Source organism: Miniopterus schreibersii, assembly GCF_964146895.1.
Source record: "Miniopterus schreibersii genome assembly, chromosome: 18".
Taxonomy (NCBI): domain Eukaryota; kingdom Metazoa; phylum Chordata; class Mammalia; order Chiroptera; family Miniopteridae; genus Miniopterus; species Miniopterus schreibersii.
In genome coordinates, this window is record NC_138121.1 from 9,638,491 (window position 1) to 9,654,925 (window position 16,435).

At 51.9% G+C, this 16,435-nt stretch overlaps 1 protein-coding gene across 2 annotated transcripts; it reads left to right on the top strand.

Moving 5' to 3' along the window:
* Nucleotides 1–192: 192 nt before the first annotated feature.
* On the top strand, nucleotides 193–15,090 carry USB1 (U6 snRNA biogenesis phosphodiesterase 1). Of its 2 annotated transcripts, none has more exons than XM_081120098.1 (9): nucleotides 193–367; nucleotides 1,241–1,407; nucleotides 2,489–2,672; nucleotides 4,590–4,643; nucleotides 6,293–6,398; nucleotides 6,826–6,909; nucleotides 7,927–8,027; nucleotides 9,057–9,235; nucleotides 13,745–15,090. In XM_081120098.1, exons 1-9 carry the CDS (start codon nucleotides 264–266, stop codon nucleotides 13,864–13,866), a joined length of 1,101 nt encoding a protein of 366 aa, XP_080976224.1. In that variant the 5' UTR covers nucleotides 193–263; the 3' UTR covers nucleotides 13,867–15,090. The 2 variants fall into 2 exon arrangements, with proteins under 2 accessions (XP_080976224.1, XP_080976225.1); XM_081120099.1 differs by lacking the exon at nucleotides 13,745–15,090 and adding an exon at nucleotides 12,733–13,195.
* Nucleotides 15,091–16,435: the final 1,345 nt, after the last annotated feature.

Here is a 16,435-nt window from a genome sequence, read left to right on the forward strand (position 1 = left end):
GCGATCTGTGAAATGGGCGCACGGAGGCGGCGGCCCCGGGGGCTCCGGGTTGCCCTGTGCGGCAGCGAGCGGCGGGCAGTGCGGTCGGGTGAGCAGCCTGGGCTGGGCCGCGCCGCGCGGGCCCCGCCTCCCGGCCCCGCCCTCCGGCCCCGCCCCGAGGCGGTGCTAAGCCGGGCCCCGTCCCCGGAGGCACTTCCGGCGCAGCGGATTCCGGGTGCCGAGGGCGGCCGGCGGCGCGGCGGTGCGGTCGCGCGGGAGGCCCCATGAGCGCGGCTCCTCTGGTGGGCTACAGCAGCAGCGGCTCCGAGGACGAGGCCGAGCCCGGGCCCGGGGCTCAGGCCCTGCCGGGGGCTGGATGCCGCCCTCGGTGAGGAGCGAAGGAGTCTTTGGGGGGAGGGTGCGGGTTGACGCGAGACCCCGACGGCACCGGAGTGCCTGGGGGAGGGTGGCAGAGCGCGGCGCGGCCGGGAAGGAGAAGGGGCCCGGGGGGCGGGCGGGGACATTCCGCAGCACAGGCCTGGACGAAGCCCCAGCTTCGGGGAGAGTGCTCCCCAGCCCCAGCTAGGCCAAGGCTCGGAGGCGAGAAACCGTGTTTCTCGGGCGGCTTCGGCCGCTCGCTGACTCTGCCTCCTGGCGCCCAGCGCTGTACCGCCCTAGGTCTGCTTCCTCATTTAACACAGTTGCAATAGTAATAGCTAAAGCGGAGGAGAGTTTTTTCATTCATCCAATAAATATTCACCGAGCACCCACCCTGCACCAGGCTGGGACTGGGGGACTCTGCAGTGAACAAAACCAGAGAAGCCTCTTACTTCGTGGAGCCTCGGCTTTTAAGTGCCAGGCCTGGTGCTTGCCGAGTGCTTTTCGAGCAGCATCTCGGTTGATCTCACAGTGGCACCATCAGGTAGAAGTATACTTTACAGATGAGGAAACTGAGGCCTACGAAGGGGACGAGACTGACCCGAGACCACAGAGCTAGGAAGCGCTGCTCCAGCTCAGTCTGCCCCTTTAAGGAAGGTGACCTCTGAACTGCCCTGCTGCCTGCTCAGTTGTCCCGGGAGGACCACGCTCCCTGCTGAGGTCTGTCTCAGAGTCATTAGGAGACCCCAATGAGAGTACTGGGGAAAGAGCTTTGTAGAAGCTGCTTACAGCACCTGGCGGGAAATAGATGTACAGTCACCCTGTACGGAGGTAGAGAATGCACGGACGATGCAAAAGCTCATTTTCTTCATTTCTGTTGCAGTGGCCAGAGCCCCCTTCCCAGCCAGAGGTTGCCGGTACCAGACAGTGTGCTGCACATGTTCCCAGGCACCGAAGAGGGGCCCAAGGATGACAGTGCAAAACATGGGGGCCGGGTGCGCACCTTTCCCCATGAGCGGGGCAACTGGGCCACCCATGTCTACGTACCATGTGAGTACCGTGTGAAAGGCAGGTGGCTGAGACCGATAGGTGCCTCTGGATGGGAGAAAGCTGACTCCAGCCGGGAGGAAGAAGCCAGAAGCCTCTGACACTGATGGTGGGAAAGATCGACTCAGCACAGAGAGAAGCAGGTTCAAGAATTGGGGAATTTTTCTGTCCACTTAGTTTCAGTTTTCAAAGCATTGCCTGAAGGCTTTTATTAACCCTAGGTATCATGTTCTCTCTGCCCATGCGGAGGTGAGCAAGAGAGGGTTAGGGCAGTGTCAAGGCCATCCCAGAGTACAGCTGCAGCTGGCACTTGATTTCTAAGAGGGTTCAGTTCCCACCCCCACCCTAAGAAGTAGGTGGCAGGCAGAAAATAGAAAATGCCCTGTCTTCAGAGTCAGTCCTCGCTCCATGACCCACTACTCTGGGTGCCCTTTAGTAAGTTACTGGACTTCTCAGAGCCTCAGTTTCCTCATCTCTGAAATGGGGATGATAGCCCTGGCCAGTGTTTCTCAGTGGTTAGAGCATCCGCCTGAGCACTGAAGGATCATGGGTTCGATTCCCAGTCAAGGGCACGTACCTAGGTTGCAGGTTCGATCCCCCGCCCCAGTCGAGGTGCATGCGGGTGGCAACCAATCAATGTGTCTCTCTCACATTGATGTTTCTCTCTCTCTCCCTCCCTCCCCCTCCTTCCCTTCCACTCTTTCTAAAAGTCAATGGAAAAAATAACCTCGGATTAGGATTAAAAAAAAAAAAAGCACGTTTTGCAAGCTTGTTTTACTAATGGCCCGTGTGATCACAATAGTTTGGAGACCACTGCTGTAGGTGATGGCATTCCAGGGACCCCTGCTTTCTCCTTTGCATAGGTCTTTTCTACTTAAATTCTTTACAGTGGGCATAAGTGTGTTACTTCTATAACCAGAAACACATATTAAAATATTATTAAAATACACGGATGCAGGCTGCCGTCGAGGTAATTTTCTCCTAAAACCCAGAGTGAAAAAGGCCTTTGCCTTCTGGGCTTCTCCACTCAGTCATGCCACTCTGGCTAAGGGAATGGCCCACCCCCTTCGCTGTTCCCCTCCAGATGAAGCCGAGGAGGACTTCCTGGACCTGCTTGACGCGTTGCTGCCCCACGCCCAGACATACGTGCCCCGGCTGGTGAGGATGGAGTCCTTCCACCTCAGCCTGTCCCACAGTGTGGTTCTGCGCCATCACTGGATCCTTCCCTTCGTGCAGGCTCTGAAAGACCGCATGGCCTCCCACCAGAGGTGAGTGCCCAGTGCCCCTGCCTCTCCTCTCCCTCCCCTCCGAGGCTCCTCTTCCTGTCCTGAACTACCACCGGCATGTCCTGTTGGCATGTCCTGTCGGTGTGGGGTGAATCACCCCAGCAAGCAGGCCAAACTTCCAGGTTAGAGTACCGAACATTTCCTGGAGCTACCTGCTCTACACTTCATCCCTGTGACCTAGGCCCCCCACGTAGGCTCTGGAAGCCTTCTAGTCCTTGTCTGTGTGCAGGTCATCGGAGTGGGGGTGGCTGCCTCAGAGGGGAGTTGGGACTTCCAGGCTGCCCGTCCACTAATCTGGAAAGACAGCTCTCTTTTCTAAGAGCTTCAGCAAATGTCTGACTTGACTAACAGGCTCTCCAGAATTCCAGAAACCCCAGAACCAATTCAGAAAACTCATCCTTAAAATCCTGCTTCTCCAAAATCTGTGTTAGGGTTCTCTAGAGGAAACAGAACCCACAGGATACAGATACAGATATAAATATGAGACTTATTATGGGAATTGGCTTATGTAGTTATGAAGGTCAAGAAGTCCCACAATCTGCCCTCTGCAAGCCAGAGAACCAAGAAAGCCAGTGGTATAATTCAGTCCAGTTCAAGTTCAAAGGCCTGAGAATTAGGGGTCGAGTGCGGGGTGGAGGAGACTGATGGTACAAGTCCCACTACGAGCCTGGAAGCCTAAGAACTGAACGCTAGATTCAGAGGACTGGAGAAGATGATAGCTCAAGCAGAGAGAGGGAATTCACCCTTTCTCCGCCGTGATGCCCACCCCAGGGGAAGGGCCACCTGCTTTACTCAGTCTAGCAATTCAAATGCTATTGTCTTGCAGAAACACCCTCCCAGAGACACCAAGAGAAAATGTTTCACCAGCTCCCTGAGCGTCCCTTAGCCAGGTCAAGTTGACACATAAAATTAACCATCATAGTTGGGCACAAACATTCAACGTCCACTCCAGGAGGACACTTCCTAAACTGTACATTTAACCAGTCTCCTGTTGGCTCTACTGTCCCTGACATTTCCCCTAAAAGGGATGTATTGGGAGGCCGAAGGCTGATAGAGAAGCCAAAAGTCGATGGATTCTATGCAGACTCTGGGGTGTTGTGTTCCCTCCCATGGGGTGAGACCTTGGCCTGCAGGCTGTAAAATGATGATCCTTTCCTGTAATGGCATTTGCCAAGTTGGTCCACAAAGGGCAGCAAGCCAGTCTTTCCCTTCGAGATCTCCTGGTATCCCAGAGAACACAGCAGAAGCAACCAGAGTCGAAGCACTTTCCTGGCAGAAGCTGGTGGTCCCTATGCAACTAATCTGAGTGGTGGGTGGGTGTTTCATACCAACAGAAACCTACTAAGGCATCACAGGTGAGAGCAAGGACTTTGGAATCAGGCAGACTGAGGTTCAAATTGTAGTTCACCCAATTCAACCTCACCAAGCTTCAGTTTTCCTGTCTGTAAAATGGGCATAATTATAGTGCCTGTCACACAGGGAATGTTCTTATCATTGCTTAGGCTAGATCAGAATTGTCTTTTTTAAAACTGCAAGGAACAGTTGTCCCTTCTATGATCTCTTATCCCTACTTGATGAGTAAGACTTTCTCAGTCTGCATCAGTAAGTTGAGATCGTCTCATATCGTTTAATGGAATGACGGTTTATCAACAAGGTAAAATTTTTGCTAGCGTCTGGGTGAACTATGTGTTATTTGAACTGGGTGATTATTCAAAGCGTCTTGTCCAGCTCTAATATTTTAGGGTTCAATTTACCACCTGTATAATAGGGTGACAATACTGAGTGTGAGATGAGTGAACTATATCTTCAAAGTGCTATTTTTTATTATACACCATTTTTTTCTGATTTTTTTTTTGTTATTCTTCTTCCTGAAATGTGGCCTTTTCTTCTAACTTTCAGATTCTGCTTTACTGCCGACCGGGTAAAGATTTATACCAATGAAGAGAAAACCAGGTGGGTCTTCCCCCTTGGCCCCATCATTTCCAGAAGATTAACCTACTCTAGGACTACAAAGGCAGTTATTCCCAAATCTGAACTTTTCATGAAGAGAAATAATAGGGGAACTTGAGGGGAGGGGCAGAGGTAGAGAACACATCTCGGTATAGTGAAAAAAGCCAGCAACTGAAAGAAAACCTGGGTTCTCACCCAGCTCTGACCCCAGTTAACATTTAGCTCATATCTTCACCCCTGCGACCTTCCCTTTCCATGCCATCACATGCCTGTCCTGGCTGCATTCATCACTGGGCACTTGTGAGGCTCAAGTGAGCCAAACAAGTTTTTGATGAACATAAATTGTTATTATCATGGCTTCAAAGCCAGCCTCCCTGTCTGATCCCCTCACCGAGCTGCCTGCCCTGAGCATCTCTGAGAGGAGGGCTCATTCATTCATTCACTCTCTGCTGCAGACATCCGTTCAGCACCAACAGAGTCCCCAGTGAGAAGGTCACACAGTGCCTGCCCTGAGGGATCTCACAGATGCAGGGGAGACAGGTAATAAAGTGAATGAGATTGGTCATGACTACTATGTGATATGATAAGATAGTCAGGAGCAGATGCCAAGGAGGGCACTAGGGAAGTGGCCAGGGCGGTGGCGTTTGCTGGGGACCTGAGGAAGAGCTGCCACAAGAACCTTCAAGCAGCCCTGGCCAGTTTTGCTCAGTGGTTAGAGCATCAGCTTGCGGACTGAAGGGTCCCAGGTTTGATTTCAGCCAAGGGCACAGACCTCGGTTGCAGGCTCGGTCCTCGGCCCTAGTCAAGGCATGTGGGAGACAACCAATCAATGTCTCACATCTATGTTTCTCTCTCTCTCCCCCCCCTTCCACTCTCTCTGAAAAAGCAATGGGAAAAATATCCTTGGGTGAAGATTAAAAAAACAACAAAACCAGAAAAAGAACCTTCAAGCAGAGGACACAGCTAGTGAAGTAACAGAGGCAGGGAAGAGCTGGGCATGCGAGGAGGCCAGTGAAGTAGGACCCGGGGAGCAGGTGGGAGGGTGATAAGTGATGACTTGGGCGGGGTTAGCTCATGCAGGGTCAAGGGAAGGAGTTTGGGTTTTCTGTGTAATGGAAGCCTTTGGAGGGATGTGAACAGAGGAGGGACATGATAGCGAAGGTAGACAGGTCATCTAAAAGAAGTTTTCCTAGGAATGCGGTGGAGGCTGGCTAAAGGTGTGCGCTCCAGGGAGGCTTGTTAAAGACGAGAGAGAGCGTGTCTGAGTGCTGATGGGACAGTAGCTGGTGCCACGGAGCCAAGACCTCGAGAAAGGAGCCAGATTCCGAAGTGATGACGGAGAGGAGAGATGGCTGCAGGGGCTTTGGGTCTGTAGACTTGGCAGTGGCAGATGAAAGCATCCCTGCAAGTGTTATTAGACCCTGGGGAGGAAGGGGCAGTGTGTGGTTAGAATTAGGGAAGGGCAGCTTCCACACCAAGGAGGGGAGGGTGATCGGGAACACGACCTGCCCAGGAGACCGCTGAGAAAGTACTCCTGGTCCACTCTGCTCGCTTTCGGTCCGTCACATCCTCCGCCCCATCACAGACATTCGTGTTCTCAGAGGCCCCCGTGGTCTCATGGCCCTGTGGTCTCTACTTCTGTCTCCCCATAGGACCTTTCTTGGGCTCGAAGTCACCTCCGGGCACACGCAGTTCCTAGACCTGGTTTCAGAGGTAGACAGAGTCTTGGAGGAATTTGACCTCACCACTTTCTACCAGGTAATCAACGGGTAATCGCCAGTTGCCCATCTTTAACTTGAGTAAAACCAGCCTTCAGTTAGAGCAGGGGTGGGGAACATCCGGCCCTCCAAATCATTTGGTCTGGCCCTGCCAAGGCAACCACAGGCAGGACTCAAAATCCAATAAATCTAGGAGCTTTTTCATAGCTATTTTTTAAGTTGATAATTTTGTATGGCCCACAGTGATGTTATAAATATCCAAATGGCCCTTGGCAGAAAAAGGTTCCCCACCCCTGCTGTAGAGGGTGCTTGGGACCGACACTGATAGACGTTGAAGGTCTAGTCTCCCATGGAGCCGTCCAGGATCCAGCATGGATGCCCTGACAGCTCTGTCACAGATCTACCATGATGCCCAGGCCTGCCATGGCACCTGGGTGACCACCCACCTCCCTGCTGTTCCTCTGCAGGACCCTTCATTCCACATCAGCCTGGCCTGGTGTGTGGGCGATGCTCGTCTCCAGCTGGAAGGGCAGTGCCTGAGGGAGCTGCAGGTGAGTTCCACAAGCAGGAGCTCGGTGGGGAGCTGATTGGCCCTGGGGGTTAGGTATGCAAACCTGAATCCCCGGGAAATTACTGACGTGTCCGTAGACCCCACCACCTTACCTTGCTCCTGAAAGTGCAGCCCTGGACCAGCAGCACCTGGGAGCTTATTAGCACTACAGACTCCGAGGCCCCAACCCAGACCTGAAAAATCAGAACTGCATCTTAGCACGATCTTTAGGGATTCCTGTGCGCAATGAAATCTGAGAAGCACTGCCTTAGAGCACTGAAGTCCTAGCGGGCCTGCCCTGAAGTCCTAGCCCCTTACCTGGAGGTCAAAGGCTGGGATGCCCACAGGGGCCTGGCTGGTGTTGGAAAGGAGTGAAACGTGCCAGATGTAGGGAATATCCACCTTCAGAGCCTTTCTCATATTGTGCAAAGTAGGTGAAATATTTCACTTTCCCATCAGCTTAGAGATGGTGGTACTCCTCCTTGGGTCAGGGAGACAGTGGGGAGTGTTACCATGCAGGAATGTGAGCCTAGTGTTGCTACCGCTCCTGTTTTTTCCAGAGAAACCAGAAATCCAGACTTTTATGGATAATCTCCCCATTTTCTAATGTTGGCAACCAGTTTTTTACTTTTTTTTTCAGTTTTGCAAACCAAACAAAACGTGCATGCTAGGTATAGCCCATGGGCCATCATCAAGCAGCTACCTCTGCTCTTGGCCCCATCATGCCAGCAGTGACAAAGAGCTCTGGTCAGGGGTCCAGCAGACCCGGGTCCCAGTCCTGGTTTTTATTAGAGTCTTTACTCCAGGGCTCTGAGCAGCCATTCCTCCTCTGCAAAGTTGGGGTGGTAGGATCAATCAACTCCATGAGGTTGCAGAGCTGATAGGGCCTGGAGCCTGTGTGGCCCTGGGTCTCCCTTCAGCCTTGCCCAACCTCTGAAGGATTTCAGTAGGCTGCATTTGTTTGCAGCACCCTCTGAGTCCCCTAAAGTGACTGTCCTCTCGTGTCTCCTGGTTTAAGGAAATTGTGGACGAGTTTGAAGACTCTGAGATGCTGCTGCGTGTGCACGCCGAGCAGGTCCGCTGCAAGTCCGGGAACAAGTTCTTCTCGATGCCTTTGAAGTGAGCTCCAGAGGCCCTCCTTGTCCCAGACCCCACTGCAGGTCAGGCAGAGATGGAGGAGCCTTCACAAACCGTCCTGGGAGGCCTGATGGGCCCTGGGGGCTGGTTCTCTCCTGGCCCGTTTTTTTGGGTTGCAGGTCCAGCGCTGCTGTGTTGTGGTCATTCCCAAAAATCACCAGTAGAGGGCAGACCGTGCTCCCTAGTTCTAGGTCAGTGGTTCTTGCGCAAAAAATAAATAAAAACGGGGTCACCCGGTGAGCCCACCCATACTCAGCCAGAATCCCCACTGTAGTCCCGCCAACAAATGGCCCCTCCCCACACTCCCCCCCAGGGCCCCGTCAGCTGTTTGCATTGTGATGCCATTGGCCTCAGACCAGCGTTTTTAAAACCATTGTGTCCTGGCTCATCCCTGCTCAAGCCAAGACATAGGGTCCTTCAATGGGTCTATCACCCTCCCTCTTTGAAGCTTGTCAGTCTTATTTATTTCTGGCCCCACCCCTCCTATGCCAGCAAAGGCCACTTCAGGGCCAAGGTGCAGGGTGCTAATTTGAGGTTCAGCATCAGTTTTCTCCATTCCTTCCTCCCACTCGCCCCCAGCCAGGTGCCTGGGGAGACTTGAGCAGATGTTTCATTTTGACCTCGTTGGTGGCTTTCAGCCAGGCCTCCAACGCTCCGTGACCTCTGGTTTCCCATCAGCTTTTCCAAAGAGGCAGAGAGGCGCCTTCCCCCATCAGGTTTCACTCTCTGCAGCCTCCAGCTGCCCGCTGCGGCCTGCGGGCCTGCCAAGGGGACATGGACAGAGGGCCAGGGGCTTCACAGGGTTTTTATTCTCTGAGCCCTCATGAGAGCAAAGGACCAGTCCTCTCCAGTTGCCATCTGGATTTCCAGTGATGGATGAAGAGATATTTTTACGTTATAGTTTTAAATTATGTTCAACGAATAAAAATTAGTTTTTATTTTGGACTTGGTTTTGGACTGCTTCTATCCAACTAGGTGTAAAGGCGATTCTTCTCTACCCCCCTTCTTCAGGTGCTTCACAGTTTGGGGGACCCTGAGAGTATCTGTTATGACTTCTAATGTGGCCACGAGAGACAATGTTGGCTTGGGGTCACCCAGCCTGCCAGGCCTGCATACCAGCGAGGTTGCACACACATCTAGCCCAGAAGTCGGCATGTGGCCAGGGGTCGCCGCCCCCATTCCTCATCGGTGTAAGTGTAGACATTTAGACCTGATACTATAACAATTTCAAAGCCCTTTCTAAGACCTCATCTGGTCCTCCCAATAAGCCCCCTGAAAGGTGAGCTGGGTAGGAATGATTGTTCCGCTTGTACAGAAGAGCAGGCTCAGTCACTAGCCTGAGGTCACATGAGAAATCAGAGGTGAAGCCTAACCTCCATTTTGCCCTGGTCAGACCTGAGGGAAAGGTGGGAAATGGGGGCCTGGCTCCCACCCCACCTCCTGCCCCTGTACTTCCCGAGGGGAGCTCCCAGTCTCTGCACTGAAGGCCCCTGAAGTCACATTCTGTGCCTTGTTCCCCATCCCCACCGCATTGATCTGCTGATTCAACTCCAACTGGTCAGTCAGTTCTTCTGACTTTTGAGGTCACGCTGGAGATGGAGAAGCCAAGCAGCCTTCCTGGCACGCAAGGAACACAGCAACCCGGCTGTGCAGCCAGTACTGACTGCCACCTGCTCTGTGCCAGCCCTGACCTGGGCAGCTGGGGGAATCAGGCTCATCTGGGCCTCTGGATGCTCACAACAGGGGGTGGCAGGGGCACAGGCAGGGTGCACGGAGGAGAAGCCCCATCCCAACACTGTACCGATAGGCCACCCAATTTCCTGCAGGTTCCCATTTCAGGATGGAAGCCAGCCTCCCACAAGGCAGGTTCTGCGGGCACAGACCACCTGCCTTTCCTCATCAGGGACACCAGCCTCTATCTTGGGTGCTCACCCTTCCTGGCATGGAACTGGGTGTGTAGAACCACCATCCACAAACCTGGGGGTGGGGGGACTGACCCTTGGGGCCCGGGGGCAGGATGTGGCGTGGATGGAACTAGAGTGCGGCAACTTTGAGAAATGGGCCAAGATCAATAACCTGCTGTCAATGGAGAATGGAAGGTGGTGACAGAGGAAGGAAGTAGGAGATTCACTGGGGGAGGGGCGGGGGCTGGGCTGGGCTGGGCTGGGCGACAGGGGCTTGGCGGGCGCCCAGCCGTGCAGTGCTCCGCTGACGGTGCAGAAGCAGCTGGGGCTCCTCCTTACGAGGCGATGCGCTCAGACGCTCCGGAGACAGAGGCTCCACCGGAGCGGCCGGGTCCACCCCAGGCCGGCTGGCGCGGAGTAAAGACAAGCTGGAGATGGGGATGTTATCACACCAGGGAGGGTGCAAAATCAACACATCTGGCCTCGGTGTCCTCAGATGTTCCCTGCAGGGCAGGGAAATGATCATCCCTCGGCCTGTTTGGCCCATTTCCACCTGGCACCCTTGGCTCTCCACACAGCTCTCCAGACCACCCGAGCTTTGTTTCCCAGGGAGAGGGAAATTACCTCGGCTTGTTTATTCCTGGTCTTGTGGTACCGGGGGCCTGAGCGGGGCCTGGGGGGGTGGGGAGACAGGGCGGCCAGGGGTGGGGGTGGGGTCCTGGGTCTGGTTCCCATCCACAGTGCCTTTGCTTTAACCAAATGAGGGGCCTCAGCCACGCATGACCTGAGCCAGAATCTTCCTTTTACAAATCCGCAAGGAGACGAACCCAAAGAGGGGAAATAACTTGCTCAGATTGCGCAAGAAATTAGTGCTGGGGCAGGAGCCCCGTGGCCAGGCTTCTAATCCAGAGCTGTTTGGACAACCCCTCGCACTACATCGGTCTCAGAAGGAAAGTGTGCTGTGAAATGACGAGTCTGGGCTTGAATTCAAAAGACTCCAAGGGAAAAAGGGTGGAGGAGGTTAGGGGATCTAGGAAGTGATATTGGCAAAATGTGGATGATATTTAAAGTTGGCTGACCAAAGGGCTGGGGTTCACACATCCCAGGCTCTCCGGACCTTGGGGGCTGGCCAGACCCAGTAGAACGACAGACCCCTGTGATGGATGGATGTACAAACCCACCTTGGGCCCAAGCTACCTGTAGGAGCCAGAACCAATGACTGGGAGCTTCAAGGTCTGGTCACAGGGATGCCATCTCCTTAAGATAGGATTTATCCCAAGAGAGGAAGCTCCTACCAAGAGAAAGACAATGACCAAACTAGTCTTCCCATAGGCCTCTAAGCGCATTGCTCACAGTCCCTAGGCACCTCTCTTTACTAGGTAGCACCCTAAATTCAAACTTTTTTAAAAACTGGCTGATTGGGAAAAGATAGTGTGAAAGATGGCGAGGCATTCAGTTAAATGGAGACAACCCTGTGGTCCATTTCTGACGTCTACTGTACATTTCCCAAAAGGATATTTCAAAGCAAAAAATTTAGAAATCCATTTCCAAAAAGGAGGGACCCCACTGAGAAGTCTGTCTGTGGAAATGGGTGAAATTGCCCGGCCAGGCGCGGCTCAGTGGTTGAGCATTGACCTAGGATCCAGGAGATGGGGACTGGAATCCAGGTCAGGGCACATGCCCAGGTTGCAGCTCGATCCCCAGTCGGGGGCGTGCTGGAGGCAACCGATCAATGACTCTCTCATCATTGATGTTTCTATGTCTCTCTCTTCCTTTCCCCTCTCCCTCCCTCTCTCTGAAATCAACAAAAATATATTTTTTAAAAAAAGAAAGAAAAGAAATGGAAGAAATTGCCTCAACTTTTTCTCCAAACCCCCACTTCCTTTCCTGGAGGAACCTCTCTCAAACAGGTGCTGACAAAGGTTCTTTGTTTGACCAAACTTTACTCTGGCTCCTCTCAACCCTCTACCCAAGGCCCAGCCATGTACTTCCTCCTAGAATCAGTTTTATCTAGAATCCTGCTAAATCAGGTTAGCAAGAAATACCCACCCTTGATTAGCTAATCAAACTCCCCATCTCCACTGCCCCCCAGGAGATATCTGATCACCCTGGCCTGCCTTCAGCCTGAATTCCCCCAGACGTTGCCTTCTCTGAGTGGCTTTCCATTCATCAACCCCCCCACCCCAGTTTGCTCCTCAGTGATAAATCCGCACTTATTCTGGTTGTATTTGGAATTGAACCCCATACTATACTGGTGTCTCTTTGCAATAGTTTCTCTCTCTCTCTCCTTTTCTTTCTGCAAGTTTGTTGGGTAAAATCCATCTTTACCAGTTTAACTTCTATCTAACTCTGGATCCCTTGAACAGTTTTGGTTTTTTTTGAACAGTTTTTATTGCTGTGACTCAGGTCTGGATCACAACCACCATCAGACCCTCAGCTGAGACAGCGAGTGCGACCTAGACCCTTGTCTCCAGTCTGCTTACCCCTCCCCCACGTCCCAATGTCATTCAAAGGCAAAAGGACTTGAGGGACTCTGCCCAATAATCCAAGGTTTGTTAGGCAAAACATTTCTGGTCCCCACTTCTAGTCCATGCAATATTCCCCATTTGGCCGTCAAAAAAAACAAATAAGCAAGGATATGGGTTAGTCCAAGATCTGAGATCTATCAATAAAATCATCAAACCCAGATTTGCCTTGGTGCTTAAACCTAACACGATCCTGTCTGCTGTTGCTTCCAATACCCAGCGTTTCACAGTCCTTGATTTGTGTTCCGCCTGGTTTAGGATCCCCCTTCGGAAGGAATCCCAATACTTGTTTGCCTTCACCTGAGTTGATCAACAATATATCTGGACTATTATGCCCCAAGGCTTTACTGAGGCTCCTCTGCTTCCTTCTTGCACTCCCTAATTGCCAATTGGAGGGACTTAAAATTCCCAGGAGACTACGCTTTAATCCTTCCATGTTCTGACAGCTGTGACAACTCCTCTGGACAATGAACACCTTAAGCCATTAGTGAGAAAGGGCCACAAGATGGCTAGAGACAAAATTCCACTGTTCTGTGTGTCTGAAATCCGGGTCATGATATTTCAGCTGCAGGTGAACCTGTCTCCACAGACAGAGCCTCTGCAATTCAACCTTTTCCTCTCCCTGACAGAAAACAACAGCTGAAAAGTTTTTGAGGTCTTGCGGGGTACTACGTGAAAGCCTAATTTCTCTATGATTGCCTCACTCCTCTCTGCCATGACTAGGGAAGTATCCCCAGATCCAGGGGTTGGGGATCCCCTACCCAACGATGCTCTCAAGAACCTTAAGGGCCCTCTAGGTTCACCTCCCAGCCTTGGACCTCCCAATTACTCCCTGCCCTTTCCCTTGTTTGTGCATAAACCAGAGGGTCATGACCTTGGCATGCTATCCTAGAAACATAATGGACACCAAAGACGCCCGGGATATTATAGTTTGGCCTTCGACCCAGTAGCCAAGGCATATCCCCCTGTGACCCACGGCTGCAACCACCAGACTTGTCCAAGCTACCTCTGATTTAGTATTCCGTCATTCGCTTGACATTCACGTTCCTCAGGCTACGCAGACCTCATCGCTTAATAAAATATATAGCACTTTTCTGCGTCTCGACTTACCTCCTATGAAATCTTACTCCTCTCTCCCTCTCCCATCGCCATACATCACTGTCATAATGTTAACCCTGCCTTCCTTTACCCACTGATGGGACGCCCCATGATTGTACCATTAACTGGTCCAATCAGTTATTAACTGGTACAGATCATTACTCTGTCCTAGGCTGGCTTGATCAGAAAACCCCCTCTCCCGAGTGGACCTTACTCTTCATGTCAATGACCCTAACCTCCTGGAGGAAGAAGGGGACCTCCAGGCTGGATATTCCATTACAGACTATTCCATAAACTTCTAGAATCCCAAGCCCTGCCAAACATCAAATCGCCGCACGCGACTGAATTTATCGCCCTCTGCCGTCTCTAGTGACAGGATCACATTTCATTGGGAAAATTATACAGGAAATCAAAAAGGCAACACATTAGTCAAAGTCAACACTGCCCTTACTGTCCTCAGTCATCAGATGCCACAGAAAGCCAACAGCACCCTCAAAACGGAACAGGCTAAACCACGGGGAAGAGTTGGACTTACCATGGCTACCCGCTGCTCTTAGGATTCTCAGATGTTCGCCCCTATCTCCATGTAAGGGACCACTTTCTTAAGTTGTCACAGGAAGGCCCATGAGGACACCTTATTCATCTGTCAATCGTAATATTCTATTAAGTGTCTAATGATCAGGTTGCGTGTACATCGTGGTGATGCTGGGCAAAGGGATGATTCACATTCCGAGCAAGACAGAGCAAGACCGCACGAGATTTTATCACACTACTCAGAACGACTGCAATTTAAAATGTATGCGTTGTTTGTTCCTGGAATTTTCCACTTAATGCTTTCAGATCATGATTGACCGCGGGTAACTGAAACCATGGAAATTGAAATCACAGAAAGGAAGACAACCTTACTCATTGCTTAAGCAATTCACCTTGCAACTCACTTTGCCCCCGGTTAACCACTGGGGCCTTGAATTGGTGTCTCGACAACCATGAGAAACCCAGCTTGCTATTCTCCATGATGGCATCGCCCTTCATGTGACCCTGGCTGCAGAAGGGGGCACTCCCATAGTGATCGGAAGCCACTGCTGTACCTTTGTCTCCTGCAACCTACCTGACGTCTTTGCCATAACCAGGATGGTTCCAGAGGTGAACAGAGAAAGGTGTGTTATCACCACCATCTCGCTCCCACCACTGAGGAAGGACGATAAGTCATGGATTTCTTCTGGTCTATCCTTGAAGATCTACAAAGTTGGGTACACAGGCCAATTCAGCCTTTAATCTTGTTCTTTCCATTTATCTCCAAAGTATCCCTCTCATTAAATGTCTTATGGGTCGTACAATACAGCAATTATCCACTGTCACCAAGTCTCAACAGATGGTTCAGCTGGTTCTAAAGGAATAAAGGCAACCAAGTGAGAAATGGACTTATATTGTTCAGAGCAAAAAAGAATGCCTCGCCTGACTGGCATGGCTCAGTGGTTGAGTGTGGACCCATGAACCAGGAGGTCACGGTTCGATTCTGGGTCAGGGCCCATGCCGGGGTTGCAGTCTCGGTCCCCCCAGTAGGGGGCGTGCAGGAGGCAGCCTATCAAGGACTCTCTCATCATTGATGTTTCTCTCTCTCTCTCCCCCTCTCCCTTCCTCTCTCTGAAATCAATAAAAACATATTTGAAAAAAGAAACAAAAAAGAATGCCTCTTCTTCCCTTGAACAAGTAGGGAACTGACAAAGATTCTTTGCATGATCAGACTTTAATCTGGATCCCCTGAACCCTCTCCCCAACAAGGTCCAGGCCTGTGCTTCCTGTAGGATCCAGTTTTAGCAAGAAACCTGCTAAGTCAGTTTAATGAGAATTCCTCACCCTTGATATCTGGTCAACCTCCAGAACCCCACTGCCCCTGCCAGGTGATATCTGATCACCCTGGCCTGCCTTCAGCCAGAATCCCCCCAGACTTGATGTCTCCTCTTCGTCATTTTCCATGCACCAATGCCCTACCCCTTTGCTCCTCAGCTGTAAATCCCCCCTTGTTACTGGTATAAACTGGGAATCAGGCCCAGTTCTATACTGAGTCTCTCTTCCTCTATTGCAACAGGTTTTTGTTTTGTTTTTCAAAAATCTATCTTTGCTACTTTAACTTGTCTGTTCTCTTTAACGGTACTTTTTTTTTTCTTTCCACCTGGCAGATCCCTGAACAGGTAAACTTCTCACACTCTGCCAGATCTCTGCCCATTTCCGGGAGGTGAGGCCAGAGGGGGTGGTTTCAAGAGAAATCTCCCTCCGGTGAGGAAAGCTCCCATTTCCGGGGCTGGGAGGTGGCAGAGGGGAGGGAAGGTCTCTGCCCTCCTGCCCTGCTGGGTGCCTTCACATTCATCCCGGGACACCGATCTGTTGGGTCAGGATTGTCCCTGATGTGACCCCACAGCCTCTCCAGACTTCAGACCAAGGCCTCCCACCTCTAGGCTTCGGCATCCACACCCACGGGATCTCAAGCTGATCCTGGAATCGACTTAAATCTAGCACTCTAAGCTCCACTCGGTGGGAAGATCTGCCTACCAGCCAGCCCGGCACCTTGTCAGGCAGAATTGTCACATCTCACTTGCACAAAACAGTGTCCTGGACTTGGATAGCGAATGTGTGCTAGGCCAGGGAACCCAAGCAGATCTAACCCTCAGGCCGCGTTCCAGATAAGAGCAGGGAGACTCGGGACAAGTTAAGTAACTCGCCCACCTGCCCAGGTAAGAGGGGAGGCAGAACTGCCACCTGTGCCCCCAAACCCGCCCTGGTCACACTGCTGGCATCCACTACCTACCCAAGCCCTCCCTTTGCAACTGAGGGGAGCCACCTGAAGGCCCAAAGACTGGGAGGG